The 24,216-nt window shown below is 46.4% G+C and overlaps 1 protein-coding gene across 1 annotated transcript in view; it reads left to right on the top strand.

The window, feature by feature from the left end:
- The window catches only part of MIB1 (mindbomb E3 ubiquitin protein ligase 1), a 262,296-nt gene that overhangs the window by 109,860 nt on the left and 128,220 nt on the right, over positions 1-24,216 (top strand). The window contains 2 exon segments of the mRNA XM_030213434.1: positions 5,480-5,624; positions 7,500-7,633. Coding sequence (XP_030069294.1) covers positions 5,480-5,624; positions 7,500-7,633 — 279 coding nt within the window.

The raw sequence follows: 24,216 nt of genomic DNA on the forward strand, positions 1-24,216 counted from the left end.
GGATATGTGGAATGCCCTACCGCGGGAGGTGGTGGAGATGAAAACGGTAATGGAATTGAAACATGCGTGGAGGAGTAGCCTAGTGGTTAGGGTGGTGGACTTTGGTCCTGGGGAACTGAGGAAGTGAGTTCGATTCCTGGCACAGGCAGCTCCTTGTGACTCTGGGCAAGTCACTCAACCCTCCATTGCCCCATGTAAGCCGCATTGAGCCTGCCATGAGTGGGAAAGCGCGGGGTACAAATGTAACAAAAAAAAATAAACACAAAGGAATCCTGTTTAGAAGGAATGGTTTCACGGAATTTTAGTGGAGATTGGGTGGCGACGCCGGTAATTGGGAAACAAAACGGGAGCTGGGCAGACTACAGTCTACGCCCTGATCATGAGGATAGGGATGGGCTGGATGTAACTTTTAAGGGGCTTTGACGTTAGCTTCAGAACTTAGTACAAGAACAGTACTGGGCAGACTTCTACAGTCAGTGCCCTGAGAATGGCAAGGACAAATCAAACTCTGGTATACATATAAAGTATCACGTACCATGTAAAATGAGTTTATCTTGTTGGGCAGACTGGATGGACCATACAGGTCTTTATCTGCCGTCATTTACTATGTTACTCGTTCCAAAAGTACAAAGACTAGGGGACACTCAATGAAGTTGCATGGAAATACTTTAAAAACATATAGGAGAACATTTTTTTCACTCAATGAATAGTTAAGCTTGGGAACTTTTTGCTGGAGGATGTAGTAACAGTGGTTAGTGTATCTGGGTTTAATAAAGGTTTGGACAAATTCCTGGAGGAAAAGTGCATAGTCTGCTTTTGAGACAGACATAGGGAAGCAACTGCTTGCCCCAGGATTGGTAGCATGGAATGTTGCTGCTTATTGGGTTTCTGCCAGGTATTTGTGACCTGGCTTGGCCACTGTTTGGAAAACAGGATACTGGGCTAGGTGGACCATTGGTCGGACCCAGTTTGGCTACTCTATGTTCTTATGTTCTAACAGCTCCATAAAACAATTGTATAACAGAAATATGATAAATGTTATCAGAATATGATACCATAATAGGCAGCATGGAAGAAAATTTATCTGATATAGATATTTTACTCAAAATGTCACCACAATTTAAATGAAACACCTTAATAGGTATGCATTATAACATTCAAATAACACATAGATATGATGCTACTGTTGTTCATACAATACAATAAAACATTTTCATAGGTGGAAAGATACATTGGAAATACTGAAGGCAAATTATATGTACAGTTGAATAAAATATGAGTTATAGGGTAATGCAGTAAGCTAGACCGGGGGCCATGTGAATAGGTAGTCAGTTGCCACGTGTATTAAAGGCTTGAGAGAAGAGCCAGACTTTCGCTTGCTTCCTGAAATAGTGATCATCTTGAATATTGTTAAGAGGTTAGCTCAGTTTCCACTAGCTTTTTCCTCTTCATTCAGTCATTCCCCGGACAGGCCCAATCATCCAATCTAGATCCTCTGCAACAGGAAATTCAAGTTATAAGGGCAGAGATGGGAGATTTCAACAGGTATCTTTCTGAAAAAGAAATTCAAGATGAACTATAGCAGCTATCCTTCCTGGCTGTGTTTGCTAGATCTCAAAGATGCTTACATTTGTTTAGCCATTTACCACAGTAAGCTTAACTTTCTTTACAAGTTAAGCCAGGAGCATGATGGTATCTATAGCTCATTTAAAATAAGTCTTGACACAAGCCATCTGAGGAACTACCATGTGGTCCTTACTGCATATTTTTACCTCACATTATTGCTTGGAGCAGGTTTCAAGAACAGACAAGTCAAGGGAACAAGTGGTACTTAAAACAAAAAAACTGTCTTTTTTTTTTTTGCTTAGGTGATCTCTCAGAGATTTTGGGTTGTTTTAAATCTACCAATCCTAATATATTCCACCTTCAACAATCTATGATGTAACTCAGCTGATTACTTTCCCTTTGTGTACATAAAGTGTTAGTGTGTGAGTGGTCCTGCAGCCAACTGCTTGCCAGGCTGCCTTAGTGCATCATCTGAATAACACTTGTACGCTGCTCCAGGGACTAACTTCCCCTAACAGCATCAGTAGGTTGATGCACCCATCTGTGATCTCAGGATGCTTATTCTTTTTCAGAAGTTTTTCAAGACAGGATGATAAGTATGCCATAAAACTAGGATTAGGTGTTCCTGATAGAAGGTTGGCCTACTTCTCCCAAGTGATCTGTTTGGTGCTAATTTCTTCACAGTTCAATATCTAATATTGATCGAAGAAAATAAGAATAACTTGATGACAGATGGACAACATCTGAGAAAAAGTCACAAATTGTAATGAGAGACCAGGGCCTGATTAATTTTGATTTGGTTGCTTCTGCTACAAATATGGTACCCTTGGCTAGAATTCAAATGATACCTCTTTCAGTCCTTTTTTTCTTCAGAACTGATCTTACTGAGGATTTCACCGTCTGACTCTTGTTGTCTCTGCAGATCACAAGGTACTAGCTTCAGATGGCGAACCTACTTGAAAGGAAGCCTTTAGGGACTGTTTAGTGTGTGGTATTCACATATGCACTTGAAAGCATTTCATTTGAATGTGGCAGTATTTTCATGTAGTGCTGTAAGGCATTATATATTTCAGCTTAACTTTTAAAGCTCCTTTTCAGCACATAAGAAGCATCCAGTGTAAAAGTACTTTTTATGAAACTGACAATTGAGTCTTTGGAGTGTTAGCCCATGGTTTAATGTTTCCATTGTAATTGCATATAAGATGTTAAAAAAAAAAGCACTTGGAAATAATGTTTGAGAAGGAGAGTTCTTGATGGACAACATTTAGCTGTGTGTGAAGCTCTATTTTCTGATGGTTCCCATTTGTCATAAATTTGTTGCAGGGATTTAGGAATACAAAGGATGTCATAGTTTCTGATGCTTGGGTTTTTTTTTTTTAATTGGTATGGTTGCCTATTGCAGTGGTTCCCAAACCTGGTCCTGGAGGCACCCAAGCCAGTCAGATTTTCAGGATACCCACAATGAATATTCATGAGAGAGATTTGCATGCACTGCCTCCACTGCATGCAGATCTATCTCATTAATATTTATTGTGGATATCTTGAAAACCTGACTGTCTAGGGTGCCTTCAGGACCAGGAGGCCGATGGACAAAAGTCTCCAGAAGGAACCTATCATTATTTCTACCATGGTAAAAATTACCAAGGTGGAAATAGCGAGCGATTCCCAAAGTAAATAGCATGCACATGATCCACTTTGACTTCTAGCGAGTAGCTCAGTAGTGAAAGTGCCCAGCGCATGCGTGGAACATTAACTCGGTCAGCGCTAATGCTATGTGCATGCCAAGAACTGCGCATAGCATTGATGGAAAGCATGGACGCTTACAAGTTTGTTTGAAGGGTGCAGCCTTGATTGGTGGCAAAGAGAACAAGTGGATCCCAAGGGTCCAGGCTAGGTGCAGAGGGAGCCCTGGGAGGGCAGCTCCTGGCTGCTGCATGGCTAGTGCCCCCCACACGACAAGCTCAAGGGAGGGGGCCCTGGGGACCCTCATGCCCTCGTTCAGCGCCTCCTGCATAGAGTGAGGCGAAGATTGCAGGTGCAGGTTCCCCCCCCCCTTGATCCGAGCTGTGGTCTCTCCTTGGATACAGAACCCTGTGCTTGCTGTGATCCCAACTCCTGTGCTCAGGTACTGGCGGGCTGACAATTAGGAGGCTGTCCTGGGAGTATCCCCCCCTCCAACTTCTTCCATGTTGTAACCCTGAAGACCTCCAGCCTCCCTTTCGGACATTTGCCACTCTCAACTTCTTCCCAGCAATTAAATCTTCCTTCCTGGCCACTGCGAACAGTTCTGACCTCCCATGAAAATTCTCACATACAAGGAAAGCGCTCGTTTGTGTGCAGTGCTCAGAAATGGCTGTGCATCTCTCAAAATGCACATTTACATAGTAATCAGCTACTTGTAATACATTTTCATATCATTATTGTAGTCTGCTACCACAAACAGAAAAGCGCCTGCAGATCCCCTTTGTGCATTTCTCCTTGAATACCATTGTCACAAAACGTCTAGCCGCTCACCTGGGGCTAACCCTGTGGTTACTTAGAGGGTCTATCTCCAGCACCTGGGCATGTGCTGTACAGTAGCACCCCCTCCCATCGACTGAGTCCCAACTGCCTCTGGGCAAGTCTCCCGCTTTCAAGTTATCCCTGGTGATTTCTAGGTTACTGGAGCCACACTCCCAGTGATCCCACAGTTCAAGTCAATAAACTAAAAAAAAGGTTAACAGGTAACTGAATAAGGATCAGTTATCTAAACGTTTTATCACTACCTGGATAGTGCCTGGGAAGTACAGGAAATAACTGCTCACAGGATCTCAGTAAAGAGGTCTTTCGCTCTCTACTTACAAACTGAGGCTGGAGAAAAATCCAGTATCTCCAGACTGAATTTGAGCTTCTGGGCCAATCAGAGCACAGAACAACATTTTTTTTTTTTTTTAGAAATAGCTGGCCACATCATTGCAGGTTACTTCCTCTTTCTGTTAAACTAAAGAAGGAACAGTCATTTCTCTGTAACAGCTTTAAACATAAAACATGCACCACCTGCTGGCCAAACTAGAGAAATACACTGCATAATTCGCTTGCTGGAAAATTTAGCATTTCGCCACAATAGTGAACACAAAATCGGCTGCAACCAGTCAAAAACACAGGTTGCTGTCCTGGTAAGTTTTGTGCATCAGGTCCCCAGGTTTGAGAATCGCTGGCCTTTTCGAATATGGGAAGCATTGTCTTAAACTTCAGTTTAAACTCTAGATAGTTTATTTCGTAGCATCTGGGACTGTGTTGGTATGTTGTTAAGCTAAAGAATATAATATAATATAATGATTTTTATGATTTCTTGAATTTAAGATAATATCTCATCTGTCACTGATTGTTAGAAGTGATTTTGTAATATTTTGGATGTTAATGGTTTCATGAATTGCTGTATAAAAAAACATTTTGTCCTTTTTTTTTTTTTTTTTTGCTGAATTTTGACTGAAGTTCGAAAAACCTTTATTTTTATGGGATAAATGATTATATAAATTCTTGACTGAAGTATTTGACTTTTCTGATACCCTAGAGTCTTTTTCCTGGTTATCTTGCTTTCTGCCTTTTTACAGTAAAAGGGTATGTTTACTAAGGTGCGTTAGCTTTTTTAAAACACCTTTAAATTTAAGTCACGCTAAACGCTTATTCGTCAATACATTCCTACGGGTGCATTAGCATTTAATGCGCATTAGCATTTAATGCGCATCAGCATTTAATGCGCATCAGCCATTAATGCGCGTTAAAAATGCCTATGTGAAAAGCTAATTTTCATAGCAGACTTTTGGTGCCTGGTTTCCTTTGGGTTAAATTTTGGAACAAGAATTAAGTGAAAAAATTCTTTATTACTTTCACAGTGTTTAAAATATTTTATTTTTCTTGTGCATTAATGTAGACTTTGGGTAAAGTTGGCCGGGTACAACAGATTTATTCAGACAGTGATCTGAAGGTGGAGGTTTGTGGAACCTCTTGGACATACAACCCAGCAGCTGTCTCCAAAGTGGCATCAGCGGGATCAGCAATAAGCAATGCTTCTGGTGGTATGTATACAGGTTTCCCCTTCTTCCACAATGGCTATAATAATAACAACAGAAATACCATTATACTCATAATAGCATTGTTGACTGTCATGATGTATTTTAGTGGAAATATAACATTGTCAACACAGTGATCTGAGCCATACTGTCCTCAGTTAAGCTGCTCTGAAAGACTTTCTTCTCCAAGTGCAAGTAAAATATGTAGTTATCTCACATGGTGGATGTCAGACGAGTACAGGTCAAAGTAGTGATTGCTAAACATCTAGTGCTTTTCTGTCATGCCATACTGAACAAGTGTGGCACATACTGCACCATGGTGGTTGTACAGAGCCTCCCTCAGTTCTTTTTCTCCAGAGTTCAGTGGTTTTGTTTCATTCATGCGATGATGGTTGTGGCTTTGATGTGCTGTAGGATATAAGTTTTGAAAATGTCTGTCTTGATTCCACTATTTTCCCTGATAGTTTTATTTAGTTAGATTTTTCACAATAATTTCTTTTATTTTTTCATACCCTTATTTCTTGCATCAGTATAGATGCATCCAGCTGTGTCAGTTGGTCTTAGTGACCTCCAGTATATATATTCATGTTTTGTCTGGTTGTCTCCAATTGTGATACTTCTCAGAAAATATCTCCCAGAAATTTTCATAATGGAATAGAGTGTATGGAGAAGATCGATCCACCTTCATAGACATAGAAGATATTGGCACCCACCCACCTCCCCTTGGAGTTATCTCCTATTTTTTTCTTTTGTTATGCTGTAGTACCTAACTGCGGTAACTGTACTCTCATTGCTAGTGGGAAGGCACTCGCACGTATGCGGTGGAGCGGCCAGCTACAAGGGAGAAGCAACAGCTTTGCTTTCTGGCCATGTGGGTGCCAAATTAAAAAGGCAGGATGGAGTGGCAGAGTTGGCTGCAATAGCAGGGTCAGCACCTGTAGCTAAAAGGTTGGAGGGAGGGTATGTGTGAGGCAAAGTTTAGGGAGCAAATGTGGGGCAGCCTGCCCTATCTTTAATTTTTTAAAAACTGTTTAAGACTGTTCTGAGGTTCCATGATCAATGAGAGCTGAATTTGGTAGCTGGCTGGAGATTGAATCAATGTACTCTACTCATGCCCAACAGTAGCTCTGTCCTATCCTGTCTTGAAGGTGAAGCAGTCTGGTTCAATCACCTGCTGACTGCTTAACACTGAGGTACAACTGTTAACCTACTGAACCTTGGAACCGTATCAACTAAGCAACATACTGATTGCTGGCTTGGAGGTTGGGAGGAAGGGGAGAACCAGAGCTGGAGAAATAGCGGGGCTAATGCTAATCAAATTGGAAGTCTTCCTGAGGGATGAAGAAAAAGAACACTGGGGCTGGGGTGCTAATTATTTTGCTGGAAGGATTTTGGGAGAAAGAGAAAGCTGGGATGGGGGATTTGACTTTTGAGATGAGCTGAATGAGAGAGAAAGCCATGTGTGTGTTGTGGGGAGATCAAGTAAAAGGAAGGATACATATGATTTGGTGGAGTCAGCGAAACAAGGTCAAAATTTATTTTGGAGGAATTCTGCACAAAAACTTTAGATTTCTACATCTTGGAGTAATAAGATTTTTCTATATTACATCTTCAGTAAATCATTACTCAAAGTCAGTGATTGTATTGTGCTATGAGGACAAATAGTCTGCAGAATTTGAATTTGTTTTGCGTGAATGGTCCCAGGAGTATGAGTTAAAGCACGACTGTGGTACTAGCTTTCACAGATACTCTGGAATAAAATCTGAGGAGAATCTAGTCAGGAAACTGAAAACTTAAAAGTATTTGAGTGCCATGTGATGCTTTTTACTTCAAAGTTTCATTTGTTGTTAGCATGCTAGAGTTTTTCTTTTATTGCTATAGAGCGATTGTCACAGCTTTTGAAGAAGCTGTTTGAGACTCAAGAGTCTGGTGACCTAAATGAAGAACTGGTAAAAGCAGCTGCTAATGGAGATGTGGCTAAAGTGGAGGACCTACTGAAAAGACCAGATGTGGATGTAAGAATTCTTGCTTTTCGCTTAGCAACATTTTGGTTATTGTGTTTAACAACTCTTTCTACATTTGCCATTGGAGCCTTGGAGGCCCTTTTACTAAAACTTAGTGTGTGCTATGTGCCACGTGGTCCATAGATATAAAATAGGATGCACAATGTTTAGCACGTGCTAATGTTCAGTAAAAGGAGCCCCTTGGCAAGCTAATATATTTTGAACTTATTTTGGGCTATTATATAAATTCAACATTACAGTATTCTGCCTTATGCTTTAAAACAATTAAAACACTGTTGAAAGTCCCATTTCCCTGTGGCACCAGAAGTCTTAAGCTAAATTACTTTTAGTCTACACTTTTTATAGATCAGTTAATGTCTTGCCTGCCAGGTTTGAAATCTATTAGTGGGTGTTTCTGCCTGAACAAAACAATTTCCCCTCTGCACAATGGGGATATTTTTAGTGTGAAGTAGGGGTTGAGAAGTAAGTCATCCAGTAATACATACATGTAGTTTGCTGCCCCAGAGGACCTATAATTATTTGTAAACCGACTAAAAGTTAACTTAAAACCCATAAAACAACACAACACTTGGATCCCCAGTCAGTTAGGTTCTCAGAATCTCACATTGGATATGTTGTGTTCAAATATACTTCATGCATATTCATTGTGGATATCTTTGAAAACTGGAGTCCTGAGGAAAGGTTTGGGAGTGACAGGTGTAAAGTACTCCTGGATGTCCTCATTCTCTTCCAGAATGAAAGAGGGCTGTTTGTCAGATATATTTTACATTTGAAGACTGCCTTTCTGTTTGGAAGATAAAAATATTTATTTGATATTTTTGCATTTGGGAGTTAACTTTATAAGGGGATGTCTAAAGTGCCTTTCCTTGTCATCAACAGCAGATGAATCCATTAACTGATGGGTTATATTCGCCTACCAGCAGGTGGAGATAGAGAACACTGAAAAACCACGGTGACCTTTGGACGGCTAGCCCCCTTCTGCCTTCAGTATTTCTCTATCTCCCAGCAGGTGTGGACGTAGCTTGATCAGCTCCTGGATTTCTGCCTGGGGTGGCTCCTGTGCTTTGCCAGTTGAGCAGGGGTGTTGTGGCTGGTGGTGCCCACTTTAAAGGCATATAGGTTCGCCCTTTCCCTGCCTTACCCATTCCCCCCTCCTTCCAGAGTCCCTCTTGCTGCCTACCTCCAACTTTCCTCACAGCGTTAAAAAAAATAAAAATAAAAATAAGTGTGTGCTTGTACAGCGTTGCTATTTCTGAGGCCTTCTCCAGAGATTCTGGTTCTGTGCAGCTTGACCGGAGCTCGTTGACTCGGTCTTCTGAGGTGAGAATGGTGCCCAGCTCCTCTGGGGAGGTTCCCACGGACAGCATTCAGAGCGGGGTAAGTTTTGCGCGAAGCCGCCCTTTTATTGCTATATTTCCGCCCAGTCAGGCAATGGCTGCTGAAGGAGTTAAGCACTGCTCCCATTGTGGTAAACGCAGGTCAGCAGCGGGGCTGTGCACAACGTGCTCCTTAGACGCTCGCGCTAGTACGAGCATGGCGAGCGATGATTCTTCCCGCTTGATGGAGCTGGCAGCGGGCGCCATTTTGGAAGCGCCGCATGACTCGACCCTCGTGGTTGCGGAGGAGTCTGAGTGCAGGGGGACGCCTCGTTTAGAGGCTGCTAGAGGAGCTCTAACCTCCGTTTCTCCTAATTTGGGGGCAGAGGGTCAGGATAAGTTTTTCTCCCCTGAATTTGTGCTACTAATGCATAAGGCCTTCATGCTGAAAAGAGCTCTGCCGCAGGTGTCTGACACTGCGTTGCGTTCTGGATCCCCTCCAGGTGTTGATGGCCCGGGTATAGCTACATATGTTATTTCTTCCCCGAGCGTTAGAAGGACGCTAAATGTAGACGGGTAAATTCCCCGTCTGAAAGTGGCGCATCTCCCCCCCCCCCCCCCCCTCCCCAGGCTGTGGGGAGTCTGAAGGATCTGGCAGGCCCTCATGGACAGATGATCCAGATGAGGGTGCCTGTTTGCCACTGGATTCGGATGGTCCCAATGCGGTTCGGATTTTCCACCGTGACGAGCTGCCAGATCTCATTACAGATGCCTTGCAGGCCCTCTCGATTGATGATCCTGCCGAGGGCGAGGCCTCCTCTGTTAATTTTAGGATGGCGAGTACTAAGAAGCCTACTCGGGCCTTTCCTGTGCATGACTCCATCCAGGAGCTTATTTCAGCTCAATGGTCTGACCCTGATGGACCTTTGAAAGTGGCCAGGGCTATGAGTTAGCTTTACCCTCTGAGTGAGGAGCACTTGGCCCCTTTTGGGATGCCTACAGTGGACGCGTTGGTCATGGTGGTGACTAAAAAGACCACTCTCCCAGTAGAGGGAGGGGTCGCGTTGAAAGGCATGCAGGACCAGCGAGTAGAATCCACGCTGAAGCGGTCCTTTGAAATATCGGGCCTTGCCTTAATGGCGTCTATTTGCAGTTCCTATGCAGCCTGGGCCTGTCTTTCCTGGTTACAACAGGCGGTGGATCAGCCCGCGGATGGTGCGGGGTCCCTCTCTGAGGTTGCCCCGCAGATTTATTTATTTTTGTTACATTTGTACCCCGCGCTTTCCCACTCATGGCAGGCTCAATGCGGCTTACATGGGGCAATGGAGGGTTAAGTGACTTGCCCAGAGTCACAAGGAGCTGCCTGTGCCTGAAGTGGAAATTGAACTCAGTTCCTCAGTTCCCCAGGACCAAAGTCCACCACCCTAACCACTAGGCCACTCCTCCACTCCGATGGAGTCAGCCCTGTCATTTTTGGCTGACACCCTTTATGATCTGCTCAGAGCTTCGGCTAAACAGATGTCTGTGGCGGTTTCTGCCCGCCGCCTTCTTTGGCTGCGGCATTGGGCAGCGGACATGGCCTCTAAGCAAAGGCTGGTGAGGTTACCCTTTCAGGGCCTCCTTTTACTTGGAGAGGAATTGGAGAAGATTATTAAACACCTGGGGGACTCTAAGCCCCAGCGGTTACCTGAGGATAGGCCGAGGCCTTCTTCCAAGGGTCCTGTGTTTCCCTCCTCTTCCAGACCTCTTCCGTGAAGCTCGCAGGTATCGTCCGGGGTGCTCTGCTGGGTTTTCTCAACGTTCCCGTTTTCAGCAGAGGAACTCCTTTCGCTCGGACAAACACTCTGCAGCGGCCGGGTCACGGCCAGGAGCTCAGGGGCGTCCTCCACAATGATGGGACGCCGGTCCACTCCTCGATTCCTGCGGTAGGAGGACGGTTTTCCCTCTTTTTTGAGGAGTGGACCAAGATTTCTTCGGATCAGTGGGTCCTGGACCTGATCAGAAAAGGTTACCGATTGGAATTCGGTGCCCCGGTGAGAGACGTGTTTTTGGAGTCCCGATGCGGCACTGCCGTCAAACGGGCGGCGGTAGAGGAGACCTTGCAAGTCTTTCTGCACCTCGGAGCGGTGATCCCGGTGCCGAGCGCGGCTGCGGCTGCTACTCCATTTATTTTGTGGTGCCTCGAAAAGGCGGGTCTTTCAGACCAATCCTCAACTTACGGAGAGTCAACGAGGCTGTAAGAGTACATCATTTTCGCATGGAAACCCTGCGCTCCGTCATTGCGGTGGTACAGCCAGGAGAGTTTCTCACATCTCTGGATGTAAAAGAAGCATATTTGCACATTCCTATTTGGCCCCGCATCAGCAGTTTCTCCGGTTTGCGGTGTTGGGACAACATTTCCAGTTTTGGGCCTTGCCTTTCGGCCTAGCCACAGCTCCCCGTACCTTTTCCAAGGTAGTGGTGGTGGTAGCTGCCTATCTCAGGCAAGAGGGTATCAGAGTTCACCCTTATCTCGACGACTGGCTCATCAGAGCGGATTCAGCAGACGAAAGTAGTCTTGTCACAGCCAGTGTGGTTACAGTCCTGCAGACTCTAGGCTTGGGTGGTCAACATACCCAAAAGTCACCTGACCCCCTCACAGTCTCTCGAGTATTTGGGGATCCAGTTTGACACGGCCTCGGGGTTTGTCTTTCTCCCCGACCACAGGTGGTGCAAGCTTCAGAATCAGGTCCGTCTGCTCCTGCGGATGCCTCGCCCTCGAGCTTCGGACTTTGTCCAGTTGCTGGGGTCGATGCCGACCACCTTGGAGGTGGTTCCATGGGCGAGAGCGCATGTGAAGCCACTGCAGATTGCCCTGCTCCAACAATGGTCTCTGATTTCCTAGGAATATCAACGCAGGCTAACGTGACTCCCTGCGACTCGGCTCAGTATGGATTGGTGGCTCTCCGACAGGATGCTGCGACAAGGAATGCCGCTTGCGCTTCCTTCTTGGAGCTTGGTGATAACAGATGCCAGCCTTTTGGGCTTGAGAGCACATTGCCAGGGAAGCTATGCTCAGGGTCAGTGGACACCCTTGGAAGCAGGGTGCTCCATGAATCGCTTGGAACTGAGATCGATATTCCAGGCTGTAATGGCCTTCCACAAGACTCTGAAGGGGCTTGCGGTCCGGGTTCTGTCAAACAACACGACAGCGGTGGCCTACATAAATCATCAGGGCGGTACTCAGTGCAGGGCCCTGGCCGCGGAGGCCGCTCAGATTTGCCACTGGGCCGAGCTCCACCTGCAGCTTCTGTCAGCAGCTCACATAGCAGGTCAGAGCAACGTGCAAGCCGATTTTCTCAGCAGGCATCAAATCGACCCGGCGGAATAGGAACTGGCAGAAGAAGTTTTTCTTCAGATTTGTGCCAAATGGGGGACTCCCGGAATGGATCTAATTGCGTCAAGTGCAAACGCCAAAGTTTCTCGTTTTTTCAGCAGAAGGAGAGATCCTCACTCGGCGGGGTTGGATGCACTGGCTCAACCCTGGCGCTCGGGCCTTCTGTATGTGTTCCCTCCTTGGCCCTTGATAGGGCGAGTCCTCCTTCGGATTCGACTACATCGTGGATTGGTGATTCTCATCGCTCCGGACTGGCCAAGGCGTCCGTAGTATGCGGATCTCCTTTGGATGATGGTGGAGGCTCCATTTCCTTTGTCTCGGATGCCGAATCTGTTGGTTCAGGGTCCGGTGTCCCTGGAGGATCCCTGCTGATTTGGTCTTACGGCCTGGCTCTTGAGAGGGCGCAATTGAGAGATAAGGGCTACTCTAATAAGGTCATCTCCACTCTCTTGCAGGCCCACAAGCGGTCTACCTCCGCAGCTTATGCTTGGATCTAGCTCAAGTTTGAGGCATGGTGTGTTTCAAAGGCGATCACACCCACGCGGGCTACAGTCTCGCCGGTGCTGGACTTTTTGCAGGAGGGCTTACAAAAAGGTCTGTCTTACAATTCCCTGCCGGTTCAAGTTGCAGCATTGGCATGCTTTTGAGGGAAAGTCTCGGGCTTATCCCTTGCGGCTCATCTGGACATTGCCCGATTTCTCAGATGGGTGCTGCGGCTCCGTCCTCCCATGCGGTCACCTTGTCTGGTGTTGAACCTGGGGCTGGTGTTGAAGGCTCTTCAGCGTTCGTCTTTCAAGCTGCTTAAGCGAGCTTCAGAGAAGGATGTGACTCCCAAGACAGTCTTTTTGGTGGCCTTGACATCGGCTAGACGTGTGTCTGAGCTTCAGGTGCTGTCCTGTCGGGACCCTTTTCTACAATTCTCGGAGTCCAGAGTAACAGTACGTAAAGTGGTTTCAGCATTTCACCTGAACCAGCCCATTTTTCTTCCTTCTTTTTCTAGGAAAGATTTTCCGGATTCCTTTGGGCAATTACATCTTTTGGATGTCCACAGGGCTCTGTTGCAGTATCTACAGATGTCAAATGACTTCAGGACTTCTGGTCACCTTTTTGTATTGTTGTCAGGTCCTCGACGCGGGTGTCCGGCGTCTACGGCCACTTTAGCCCGTTGGCTCAAGGAAGTCATTTTTTCTGCATATCTGCTTTCAGGACGGTCTTTGCCTGAAGCGTTTAGGGCGCATTCCACGAGAGCGATTTCCTCCTCATGGGCTGAAACGGGAGCACCCTGTATTCAAGAGATCTGTAGTGCAGCTGCTTGGGCTTCTCAGCTCTCATTTGTCCAGCATTACAGGCTGGATGTTGCAGCAAAGCAGGATGTGCATTTTGGAGAGCAGGTGCTTGCTCGTGGAGTGGCCGGTTCTCACCCTAAGTAGGGATTGCTTTTGTACATCCCATCAGTTAATGGATTCATCTGCTGCTGATGACAAAGAAGGGAAAATTAGGTTCTTCCCTTGGTAATTTTCTTTCCTTTAGTCACAGCAGATGAATCTACGATCCCTCCCTGCCTGACTTTGTTTTTTGTTCAGATCTTTCATGCAGATATATATCTCATCAGGAGAAGTTGGAAACCAGTTTTCAGAATTTCTGCATGCTGTTCTATTACAGGAGGTTGAGATTGCCCCTCCTTTGTGTGGTTATTGCTCCTGTTCTGGGGTGTTTGTTCGCTGTGAGGAAAGTTTATGTTATTCTACCTTTATGATTCACTCTGCTTTGGAAATTTCAAATACTGAAGGCAGAAAGGGGCTAACCGTCTAAGGGTCACTGTGGTTTTTCAGTGTTCTCTATCTCCACCTGCTGGTAGGTGGATACAACCATCAGTTAATGGATTCATCTGCTGTGATTAAAGGAAAGAAAATTACCAAGGTAAGAACCTAATTTTCCCATGTTGTGCCTACTTGTCTTTATAAAATACTAGCATAAGTGGCAGGCATGGACATTTACACTGCCTTAGAAGTAGTGTAAATGTCTGCACCATTATTCTTCAAGTACCCGTAATCAGAGTATTTAATAATCCACATGCGTACAAGCATGCTTCCTCATGCTTTCACCCTGTGCACGCCCCACAGAGGTCATGCTGACATTTCAAAGCATGTACTTTTTCGAAATTTTGTAAGAAGTCATTTACTTGCATATATAGCCACAGAAATATGTAAATAACTAAAGGTCCCTTTTACTAAAGTTTAGCGTGCACTAGCAGACATTAGCATGCGCTAAGTGCTACATGACCCATAGGTATAAAATAGGATGCACATCATTTAGTGTGCACTAAGTTTTACTAAAAGGCCCCTTAAAATACCAACAAAATAGGCACATACCTTACCACTTGAACTATGCGCCTCCTTATAAAATAATCCTCATAGGGTCTAATTTTCAAATCTGTGCATGAATTATATATGAGTGAAAGTGTATGTGTAATATTTCACAGAGTTGGGGCAGGATTTGGACTTAAATAAATGCATGCTTTTTGGATGTCCAAAAGTATTCATGTAAGTCATCTCAAATGTTTTGTGCATACTGTATAGCAGGTATTAATGTGTGTATGTTTGGAGGAGATTTTCGATAATTTTCGTGTTGTCATGGGTTTTTATAAAATTGATAAAAGTTAAGGTTGTACGATCGTATGAAACTTTTGTTTTTTAGTTTATTATATCGTAGGTGCCTAGTGCCATTTTAAAGTGATGAATATTCCCCCCCCCCCCCCCCCCCAAAAAGAAAAATTCTGCCACCACATCCAGTTTTTTTTTTTTTTTTTAATCACTCTGATATATTTGTTTTGGGTTATTTATTTGTAGTATCAGAATAGATGGCTTTGTGGATCACTGTTCGATTTCCCCATGCTACAGTGAGGCTATCTGGTGCAAGTCTGTGCAGTAAAGCCCTTGGACTTGCAACAAAATTATTGCAAAATAATTTAAAAAAAAGCTTTTAAATTGTTACATGATACTACAGCAGAAGCAATGTTTGTTTTATTTCAAAAACTGACCTTTTGTTTCGCTCTTAATCTTCCTTACCAAACACTTATCTTGTGTCTCATTAGCAAATCTCTTCTCTCATGTTTGGGTTATAACCTGTAAAATACGAGCTAATATTCTAGGGAAGCAAAAGGGCGTTTGTCTAATAGTGCACTCACTAAAGGCATGACAGAAGAGTTCCAGGAAGAAATATGCACCACATTGCATATTTTATCAGTTAAAAAATATTGACACAATTGCTATAAATTGCTGAACAAATGAAATCCTCCTTGTTGGCAAAGAAACCTTTTTGCATGAGTAATCATTCTGAGTAGGCCTGCTGTGCCTGGAGTAATAAACAAAGTTGTTGTTTTTTTTTAAATTGCAATTTTTTAACATTTTCCACATAACAGAAGAAGAAAATATATATTGTCAAGCATAATCAACAAAAGAAATACACAGGAAAGAAAATGGTCATTTATGGCTGTGAAATTTTGATGGCGGAAAATCTCTATTAAAAAAAAAAAACAACAAGGTGGCACATCTCATCCATTGGGAACTTTGTAAACATTTCAACATCACTGTGCTTAGAAGAGCATTGGGATCATGGCTCTAGAATCACAGAGAATGAAGAGGTCATTATCACCCAGGACATCCCCATTCCAAAAGATAAAAAGTTGAGCGCTGGGAAACTGAACATAGTGATAAAAGAGAAACATTAGACCAGCATTAATTATAATAGTGTCGGTCCCAAGCAACTACTCAGAGAACTGTGTAGTGAGAGAAAAGATCTTCAAATATTAAAAAAAAAAAAATTTGACCAGTTCTGGAGTGCTGTGCAGTTTGTTTCAATAATCACATTACCTGGTCACATTTCGCCCTCAGGCTGCATTAGGGTTAAAAACTAATACACAAATAAACAAAAGAATTAAAATCACATAAAAAACAACGAAAATAAAAAACATGCATAATAAATTATAAAATCTAATAAATAAAAAGATATGAATATCAAAGTGTGCCACATACAAATTGAAAGACAAAATTGGTGGATGAGAGCATGATACAAATCATAATGAACACCATTTCATTTCTGTGTAGGCAAACATTATGGGAATGAGAATAAAGTGTAACAGAGAGAGGGAGCAAAGCACAAAAAACCAGAAACAAAACAAAAAGCACCAAGGCCCTTCAAAAAAAAGGGGGAATAAAGTCTTTAATCATATACGTTGATGATACAATGCTTGAATGGACCCGACATGGTCCATGTTTCGGCGCCCAGCGCCTGCGTCAGGTGTCACAGCAGAGCCCAAGGAGGTATCTCTATTGGCACAGGCAAGGAGGTCTCACTAAAGCACACATGGTTAGGGGTGAATTGGCGACATATTCTCACACAGATAAAAGTGCCAAGCATGATTCCAATATATAAATATGGGTACAGGTGTTAAAATCTATCACACGCAGGATATCATAGGAATCAGTGTACAGGAACAGAATGCAGATCATAACAAACACCATGTTGTTTCATGGCATGCATACCAATTTGAACCAAATTGATTTACATCCTGCGTGTAATAAATTTTAACAGCTATAACCATATTTCTCCGAGGACAAGCAGGCTGCTTGTTCTCACTGATGGGTGACGTCCACGGCAGCCCCTCCAATCGGAATCTTTACTAGCAAAGGCCTTTGCTAGCCCTCACGCGCGGCCGCGCACCGCGCATGCGCGGCCGTCTTCCCGCCCAAAACCGGCTCGTGCCGGCCATTCTTCTTTTGTCCGCGCTTGGTACGGTCGTGTTTACGCCGTTCGCGCCCCGAAAGTCGACCTCGCGCGTCTTTTTTTGGACTTTGCTAAGAAAAAAAAAAAACATTCGGAAGGAGACCTTTTCGGTCTGTTCCCCTTCCTATATTTCTAGTTTTTGCCCCGTGAAGTTTTCTTTCGTCGTCGGGGTAGGCCCTTTTTAGGCCTCGGTTCGAAGTTTTTCTTCCCCTTTTTTGTGGTGCCATCTTCGCCATTACGAGTTTTGATCTCGCCGGCGCGATTTTTCCGCCCATGACATCGAAGTCTCCCAGCGGCTTCAAGAAGTGCACCCAGTGCGCCCGGGTAATCTCGCTCACTGATAGACACGCGTCGTGTCTTCAGTGTCTGGGGGCTGGGCACCGCCCGCAGGCCTGTAGTCTGTGCTCTCTTTTACAAAAGCGGACTCAGTTAGCGAGATTGGCCCAGTGGAACGTTTTGTTCTCGGGCTCTTCGTCGGCATCGGCACCGGGAGTATCGAGTGCATCTACGTCGCCAGCGTCCAGACCTTCATCCTCGGCTGCGATTGCATCGAGGCATCGACCCTCTGCATCGGGGCTGAGACTTCGGAAGGCGGCGTCGGTGGTACTGGGACCTCCTCGTCTGCTGATGTCGTCGGACGGTGGTGCTTCGTCTGGAGTGCAGGTGAGGGCTGTCCATTCCCCTGCTGGTGGCGGTGAGCCTTCGGGTGGGTCTCCCCCTACCCTGAGGGCTCCTGCGGTACAGCCTCCCCGAGACCGACCTTCTTCGGCCTCGGCCCCGAGGAAGCGACGGCTGGATTCTACGTCCTCCTCGTCGGTGCCGGGAAGCTCCGGTGACATGCTTCGTCCCAAGAAGTCGAAGAAGCATCGACACCGGTCCCCTTCCCGTGTCGGCACCGAGAGCTCTGGGTCGCCGAGGGAGTCGGCACCCAGCAGGCATCGGCACCGAGAGGACCGCTCACCCTCTGTTCAAGAGGTGTCGATGCGTTTCACTCTGGACAGCCCGGAACAGCCTCCACGCCCGGAACAGACTCTGACATCGACACCTGTATCGACTTCCATGTCTTTCTCCACAGCCGCTCTGCACGAGAGTCTCCGGGCCGTTCTCCCAGAGATCCTGGGAGAGCTGTTGCGCCCTTCCCCTCCGGTACCGGGGGTGCTTGCGCCACCGGTACCGTCGAGTGAGGCGCCGGCTGGCCCCTTGCCCGGGGTGAGGTCTCCGACATCGGTGCCGCTTGCGGTACCGACTGCGGTAGACTCCCAGGAAGGCTCCCCGACGACGTCGGCGGAGGGAGCTTCGCCGGTGCGGGCGAGGGAGTCTACCTCTCGACGCTCCCATCGTGGACGTGGTTCCACGGAGTCGAGCCGGGCACGGCTTCAGACACAGGTTCGTGAACTTGTGTCTGATACCGATGGTGAGGCCTCGTGGGAGGAGGAGGAGGACATCAGATATTTCTCTGACGAGGAGTCTGATGGCCTTCCTTCTGATCCCACTCCCTCTCCTGAAAGGCAGCTTTCTCCTCCCAAGAGTCTGTCTTTCGCTTCCTTTGTCCGGGAGATGTCTACGGCCATCCCCTTCCCGGTGGTTGTGGAGGACGAGCCCAGGGCTGAAATGTTTGAGCTCCTGGACTATCCTTCTCCACCTAAGGAAGCGTCCACAGTACCCATGCATCATGTCCTCAAAAAGACATTGCTGGCGAACTGGACCAAGCCTCTAAGTAATCCCCACATTCCCAAGAAGATCGAGTCCCAGTACCGGATCCATGGGGACCCAGAGCTGATGCGCACTCAGTTGCCTCACGACTCTGGAGTTGTGGATTTGGCCCTAAAGAAGGCTAAGAGTTCTAGGGAGCATGCTTCGGCGTCCCCGGGCAAGGACTCTAGAACCTTAGACTCCTTTGGGAGGAAGGCCTACCATTCCTCTATGCTCGTGGCCAAAATTCAGTCTTACCAGCTCTACACGAGCATACACATGCGGAACAATGTGCGGCAGTTGGCGGGCTTGGTGGACAAGCTCCCCCCTGAGCAAGCCAAGCCTTTTCAGGAGGTGGTCAGGCAGCTGAAGGCGTGCAGAAAATTCCTGGCCAGAGGGGTGTATGACACCTTTGATGTTGCGTCCAGGGCCGCTGCTCAAGGTGTGGTGATGCGCAGACTCTCATGGCTGCGTGCCTCCGACCTAGAGAATAGACTCCAGCAGTGGATTGCGGACTCGCCTTGCTGTGCGGATAACATTTTTGGAGAAAAAGTCGAGCAGGTGGTAGAGCAGCTCCACCAGCGGGATACTGCTTTCGACAAGTTCTCCCGCCGGCAGACTTCAGCTTCTACCTCTACAGGTAGACGATTTTTTGGGGGAAGGAGGACTGTTCCCTACTCTTCTGGTAAGCGTAGGTACAATCCTCCTTCTCGACAGCCTGCGGCCCAGGCTAAGCCCCAGCGCGCTCGCTCTCGTCAGCAGCGTGCGCCTCAGCAAGGCCCCTCGGCTCCCCAGCAAAAGCAAGGGACGAGCTTTTGACTGGCTCCAGCAGAGCATAGCCGACATCCAAGTGTCAGTGCCGGGCGACCTGCCAGTCGGAGGGAGGTTGAAAGCTTTTCACCAAAGGTGGCCTCTCATAACCTCCGATCAGTGGGTTCTCCAAATAGTCCGGCAAGGATACACCCTCAATTTGGCCTCCAAACCTCCAAATTGTCCACCGGGAGCTCAGTCTTACAGCTTCCAACACAAGCAGGTACTTGCAGAGGAACTCTCCGCCCTTCTCAGCGCCAATGCGGTAGAGCCCGTGCCATCCGGGCAGGAAGGGCTGGGATTCTATTCCAGGTACTTCCTTGTGGAAAAGAAAACAGGGGGGATGCGTCCCATCCTAGACCTAAGGGCCCTGAACAAATATCTGGTCAAAGAAAAGTTCAGGATGCTTTCCCTGGGCACCCTTCTCCCCATGATTCAGGAAAACGATTGGCTATGCTCTCTGGACTTGAAGGACACCTACACGCACATCCCGATACTGCCAGCTCACAGACAGTATCTGCGATTTCAGCTGGGCACACGTCACTTCCAGTACTGTGTGCTACCCTTTGGGCTCGCCTCTGCGCCCAGAGTGTTCACGAAGTGCTTGGCTGTAGTAGCAGCGGCACTTCGCAGGCTGGGGGTGCACGTGTTCCCATATCTCGACGATTGGCTGGTGAAGAACACATCCGAGGCAGGAGCTCTGCAGTCCATGCAGATGACTATTCGCCTCCTGGAGCTACTGGGGTTTGTGATAAATTATCCAAAGTCCCATCTTCTCCCAGTGCAGAGACTCGAATTCATAGGAGCTCTGCTGGATTCTCGGATGGCTCGTGCCTATTACCCAGAGGCGAGAGCCAACAACTTGTTGTCCCTCGTCTTGTGGGTGCGAACGTCCCAGCAGATCACAGCTCGGCAGATGTCGAGATTGCTGGGCCACATGGCCTCCACAGTTCATGTGACTCCCATGGCCCGCCTTCACATGAGATCTGCTCAATGGACCCTAGCTTCCCAGTGGTTTCAGGCTGCTGGGGATCTAGAAGACGTGATCCACCTGTCCACGAGTTTTCTCAAATCCCTGTATTGGTGGATGATTTGGTCCAATTTGACTCTGGGATGTCCTTTCCAAATTCCTCAGCCACAAAAAGTGCTGACCACGGATGCGTCTCTCCTGGGGTGGGGAGCTCATGTCAATGGGCTTCACACCCAAGGAAGCTGGTCCCTCCAGGAACGCGATCTGCAGATCAATCTCCTGGAGTTATGAGCGGTCTGGAACGCTGTGAAGGCTTTCAGAGATCGGCTGTCCCACCAAATTATCCAAATTCAGACAGACAACCAGGTTGCCATGTATTACATCAACAAGCAGGGGGGCACCGGATCTCGCCCCCTGTGTCAGGAAGCCGTCAGCATGTGGCTCTGGGCTCACCGTCACGGCATGGTGCTCCAAGCCACATATCTGGCAGGCGTAAACAACAGTCTGGCCGACAGGTTGAGCAGGATTATGCAACCTCACGAGTGGTCGCTCAATTCCCGTGTACTGCGACAGATCTTCCAGGTGTGGGGCACCCCCTTGGTAGATCTCTTCGCATCTCGAGCCAACCACAAAGTCCCTCAGTTCTGTTCCAGGCTTCAGGCCCACGGCAGACTGGCATCGGATGCCTTCCTCCTGGACTGGGGGGAGGGTCTGCTGTATGCTTATCCTCCCATACCTCTGGTGGGGAAGACTTTGTTGAAACTCAAGCAAGACCGAGGCACCATGATTCTGATTGCTCCTTTTTGGCCGCGTCAGATCTGGTTCCCTCTTCTTCTGGAGTTGTCCTCCGAAGAACTGTGGAGATTGGAGTGTTTTCCGACCCTCATCACACAGGATGAAGGGGCGCTTCTGCATCCCAACCTCCGGTCTCTGGCTCTCACGGCCTGGATGTTGAGAGTGTAGACTTTGCCTCTTTGGGTCTGTCAGAGGGTGTCTCCCGCATCTTGCTTCCAGGAAAGATTCCACTAAGAAGAGTTACTTCTTTCTATGGAGGAGGTTTGCCGTCTGTTGTGACAGCAAGGCCCTAGATCCTCGCTCTTGTCCTACACAGACCCTGCTTGAATACCTTCTGCACTTGTCTGAGTCTGGTCTCAAGACCAACTCTGTAAGGGTTCACCTTAGTGCAATCAGTGCATACCATTACCGTGTGGAAGGTAAGCCGATCTCAGGACAGCCTTTAGTTGTTCGCTTCATGAGAGGTTTGCTTTTGTCAAAGCCCCCTGTCAAGCCTCCTCCAGTGTCATGGGATCTCGATGTCGTTCTCACCCAGCTGATGAACCCTCCTTTTGAGCCACTGAACTCCTGCCATCTGAAGTACTTGACCTGGAAGGTCATTTTCTTGGTGGCAGTTACTTCAGCTCGTAGAGTCAGTGAGCTTCAGGCCCTGGTAGCTCAGGCCCCTTACACCAAATTTCATCATAACAGAGTAGTCCTCCGCACTCACCCTTAAGTTCTTGCCAAAAGTTGTGTTGGAGTTCCATCTGGACCAGTCAATTGTCTTGCCAACATTCTTTCCCCGTCCTCATTCCTGCCCTGCTGAACGTCAGCTGCACACATTGGACTGCAAGAGAGCATTGGCCTTCTATCTGGAGCGGACACAACCCAACAGACAGTCCGCCCAATTGTTTGTTTCTTTTGATCCCAACAGGAGGGGAGTGGCTGTGGGCAAACGCACCATATCCAATTGGCTAGCAGATTGCATTTCCTTCACTTACGCCCAGGCTGGGCTGGCTCTTGAGGGTCATGTCACGGCTCATAATGTTAGAGCCATGGCTGCGTCAGTGGCCCACTTGAAGTCAGCCACTATTGAAGAGATCTGCAAAGCTGCGACGTGGTCATCTGTCCACACATTCACATCTCATTACTGCCTGCAGCAGGATACCCGACGCGACAGTCGGTTCGGGCAGTCAGTGCTTCAGAATCTGTTCGGGGTTTAGAATCCAACTCCACCCCCCTAGGCCCATGTTTTTTCTGTTCCAGGCTACACTCTCAGTTAGTTGGAAAAATTGTTAGGTCAATCTCAGTTATGTCCTCGCCGTTGCGAGGTCCAATTGACCATGTTTGTTGTTTTGAGTGAGCCTGGGGGCTAGGGATACCCCATCAGTGAGAACAAGCAGCCTGCTTGTCCTCGGAGAAAGTGAATGCTACATACCTGTAGAAGGTATTCTCCGAGGACAGCAGGCTGATTGTTCTCACAAACCCGTCCGCCTCCCCTTTTTTGAGAGACTGAGATTATACTCCACATACCCCTGCTTAGGAGTGAGGTTCATCCTGTCATGATATGTGCAAAGATAACCCCTTTGGAGAAATAGCTCCAGGAAGCAATATAGTAATATCACTATTAGCCCATGTTAGCGGGGAAAGAAAAGAAATCAAAGAAAATAAAAAAAAGGGGAAAAATTCTCTTATATCGGCCCACTTTCCTTTCAGACCCTAATTATTGCCACCAAAAATTGTTTCAAATGTGTGGAATCTAAAAACATATACATATAAATGTTAATATCTATAGTTATCCCAGTATGTTTATGATACTGTATTGTAAAATTGGATTCTTACAACAAATTACTTTCTTATGCATTATTCTGTGTTATGTATCCTATACTGTTTGTTGTAAGCCACATTGAACTCAAACTTGTTTGGGATAATATGGGACATAAATGTCACTAATAAATAAATAACGGTTGGCCTCAAGGGTCACAAGGTATTTGCATAAAAAAACAAATACAAAACAGCCAAACAAAAAACTTAAGAAGCTCCCAATGCAAGGGCAAGTGGCTTTAGGGCAAGGAAAAGGAATACCTTCCTTCTTAGTTGTGTTGCCCAATCGATGTCGAGAAAAACCCTGAAGCAACATACCATTAAAAAAAACCCTTTATGCTGAAAGTAAGCTTTCAAAACTGTAATTTTATCGTGCTCTGTGGTGAAGGTTACTAAGAGAAAAATGTCCAGACATATTACCTATAATTCTGCCTTCTGGACATAAATGTCAAATTCTGCTGACTTCTGGAAAAAACAAACAAACCGAAACCAGATAGTTGACAGTTCTAAGGTCCTGAATCTTGAAAACATCTCATAGGTTCCCCCTAATCTTGTGAACACAAAGTTTGCCAATGGCATAATCTGGCCTTGCCCATGACAACAGATGTTACTTAGAAATACACATAGCAATTGATAAGAAAACTGATTCTTGAAGTAGTTTCCAGATAGAATTAACAACAAAGAAAATTAAATAAAAGAATAGAGAAATAGTAACATACCCTGTATGTACATCTAAGGAGTCTGCATGTGTTTGTGTATATATCTTTGTTTCCTGCTGAATTTTCTGTTAGACTCAATTCCCTGTTTAATATATAGTGCCACCCCCTCCAATTTGATGCAGCCTACCCATGCGATTTAACTAAGTACCCTAGTAATGTCCTATGGGTTATCCAATATTCAAATATACTCTGCAACTGCTACACCAGCCCAAAACTGCCCCACCCCCTAATATTACCTCATACAAACTGCCCCATTCCAAAAAAAAAAAAACCCATTAATATCTTTTCTGTGTTGTGTGTGCTGGGCA

The sequence above is a fragment of the Microcaecilia unicolor genome, chromosome 1, assembly GCF_901765095.1.
Source record: "Microcaecilia unicolor chromosome 1, aMicUni1.1, whole genome shotgun sequence".
NCBI lineage: Eukaryota > Metazoa > Chordata > Amphibia > Gymnophiona > Siphonopidae > Microcaecilia > Microcaecilia unicolor.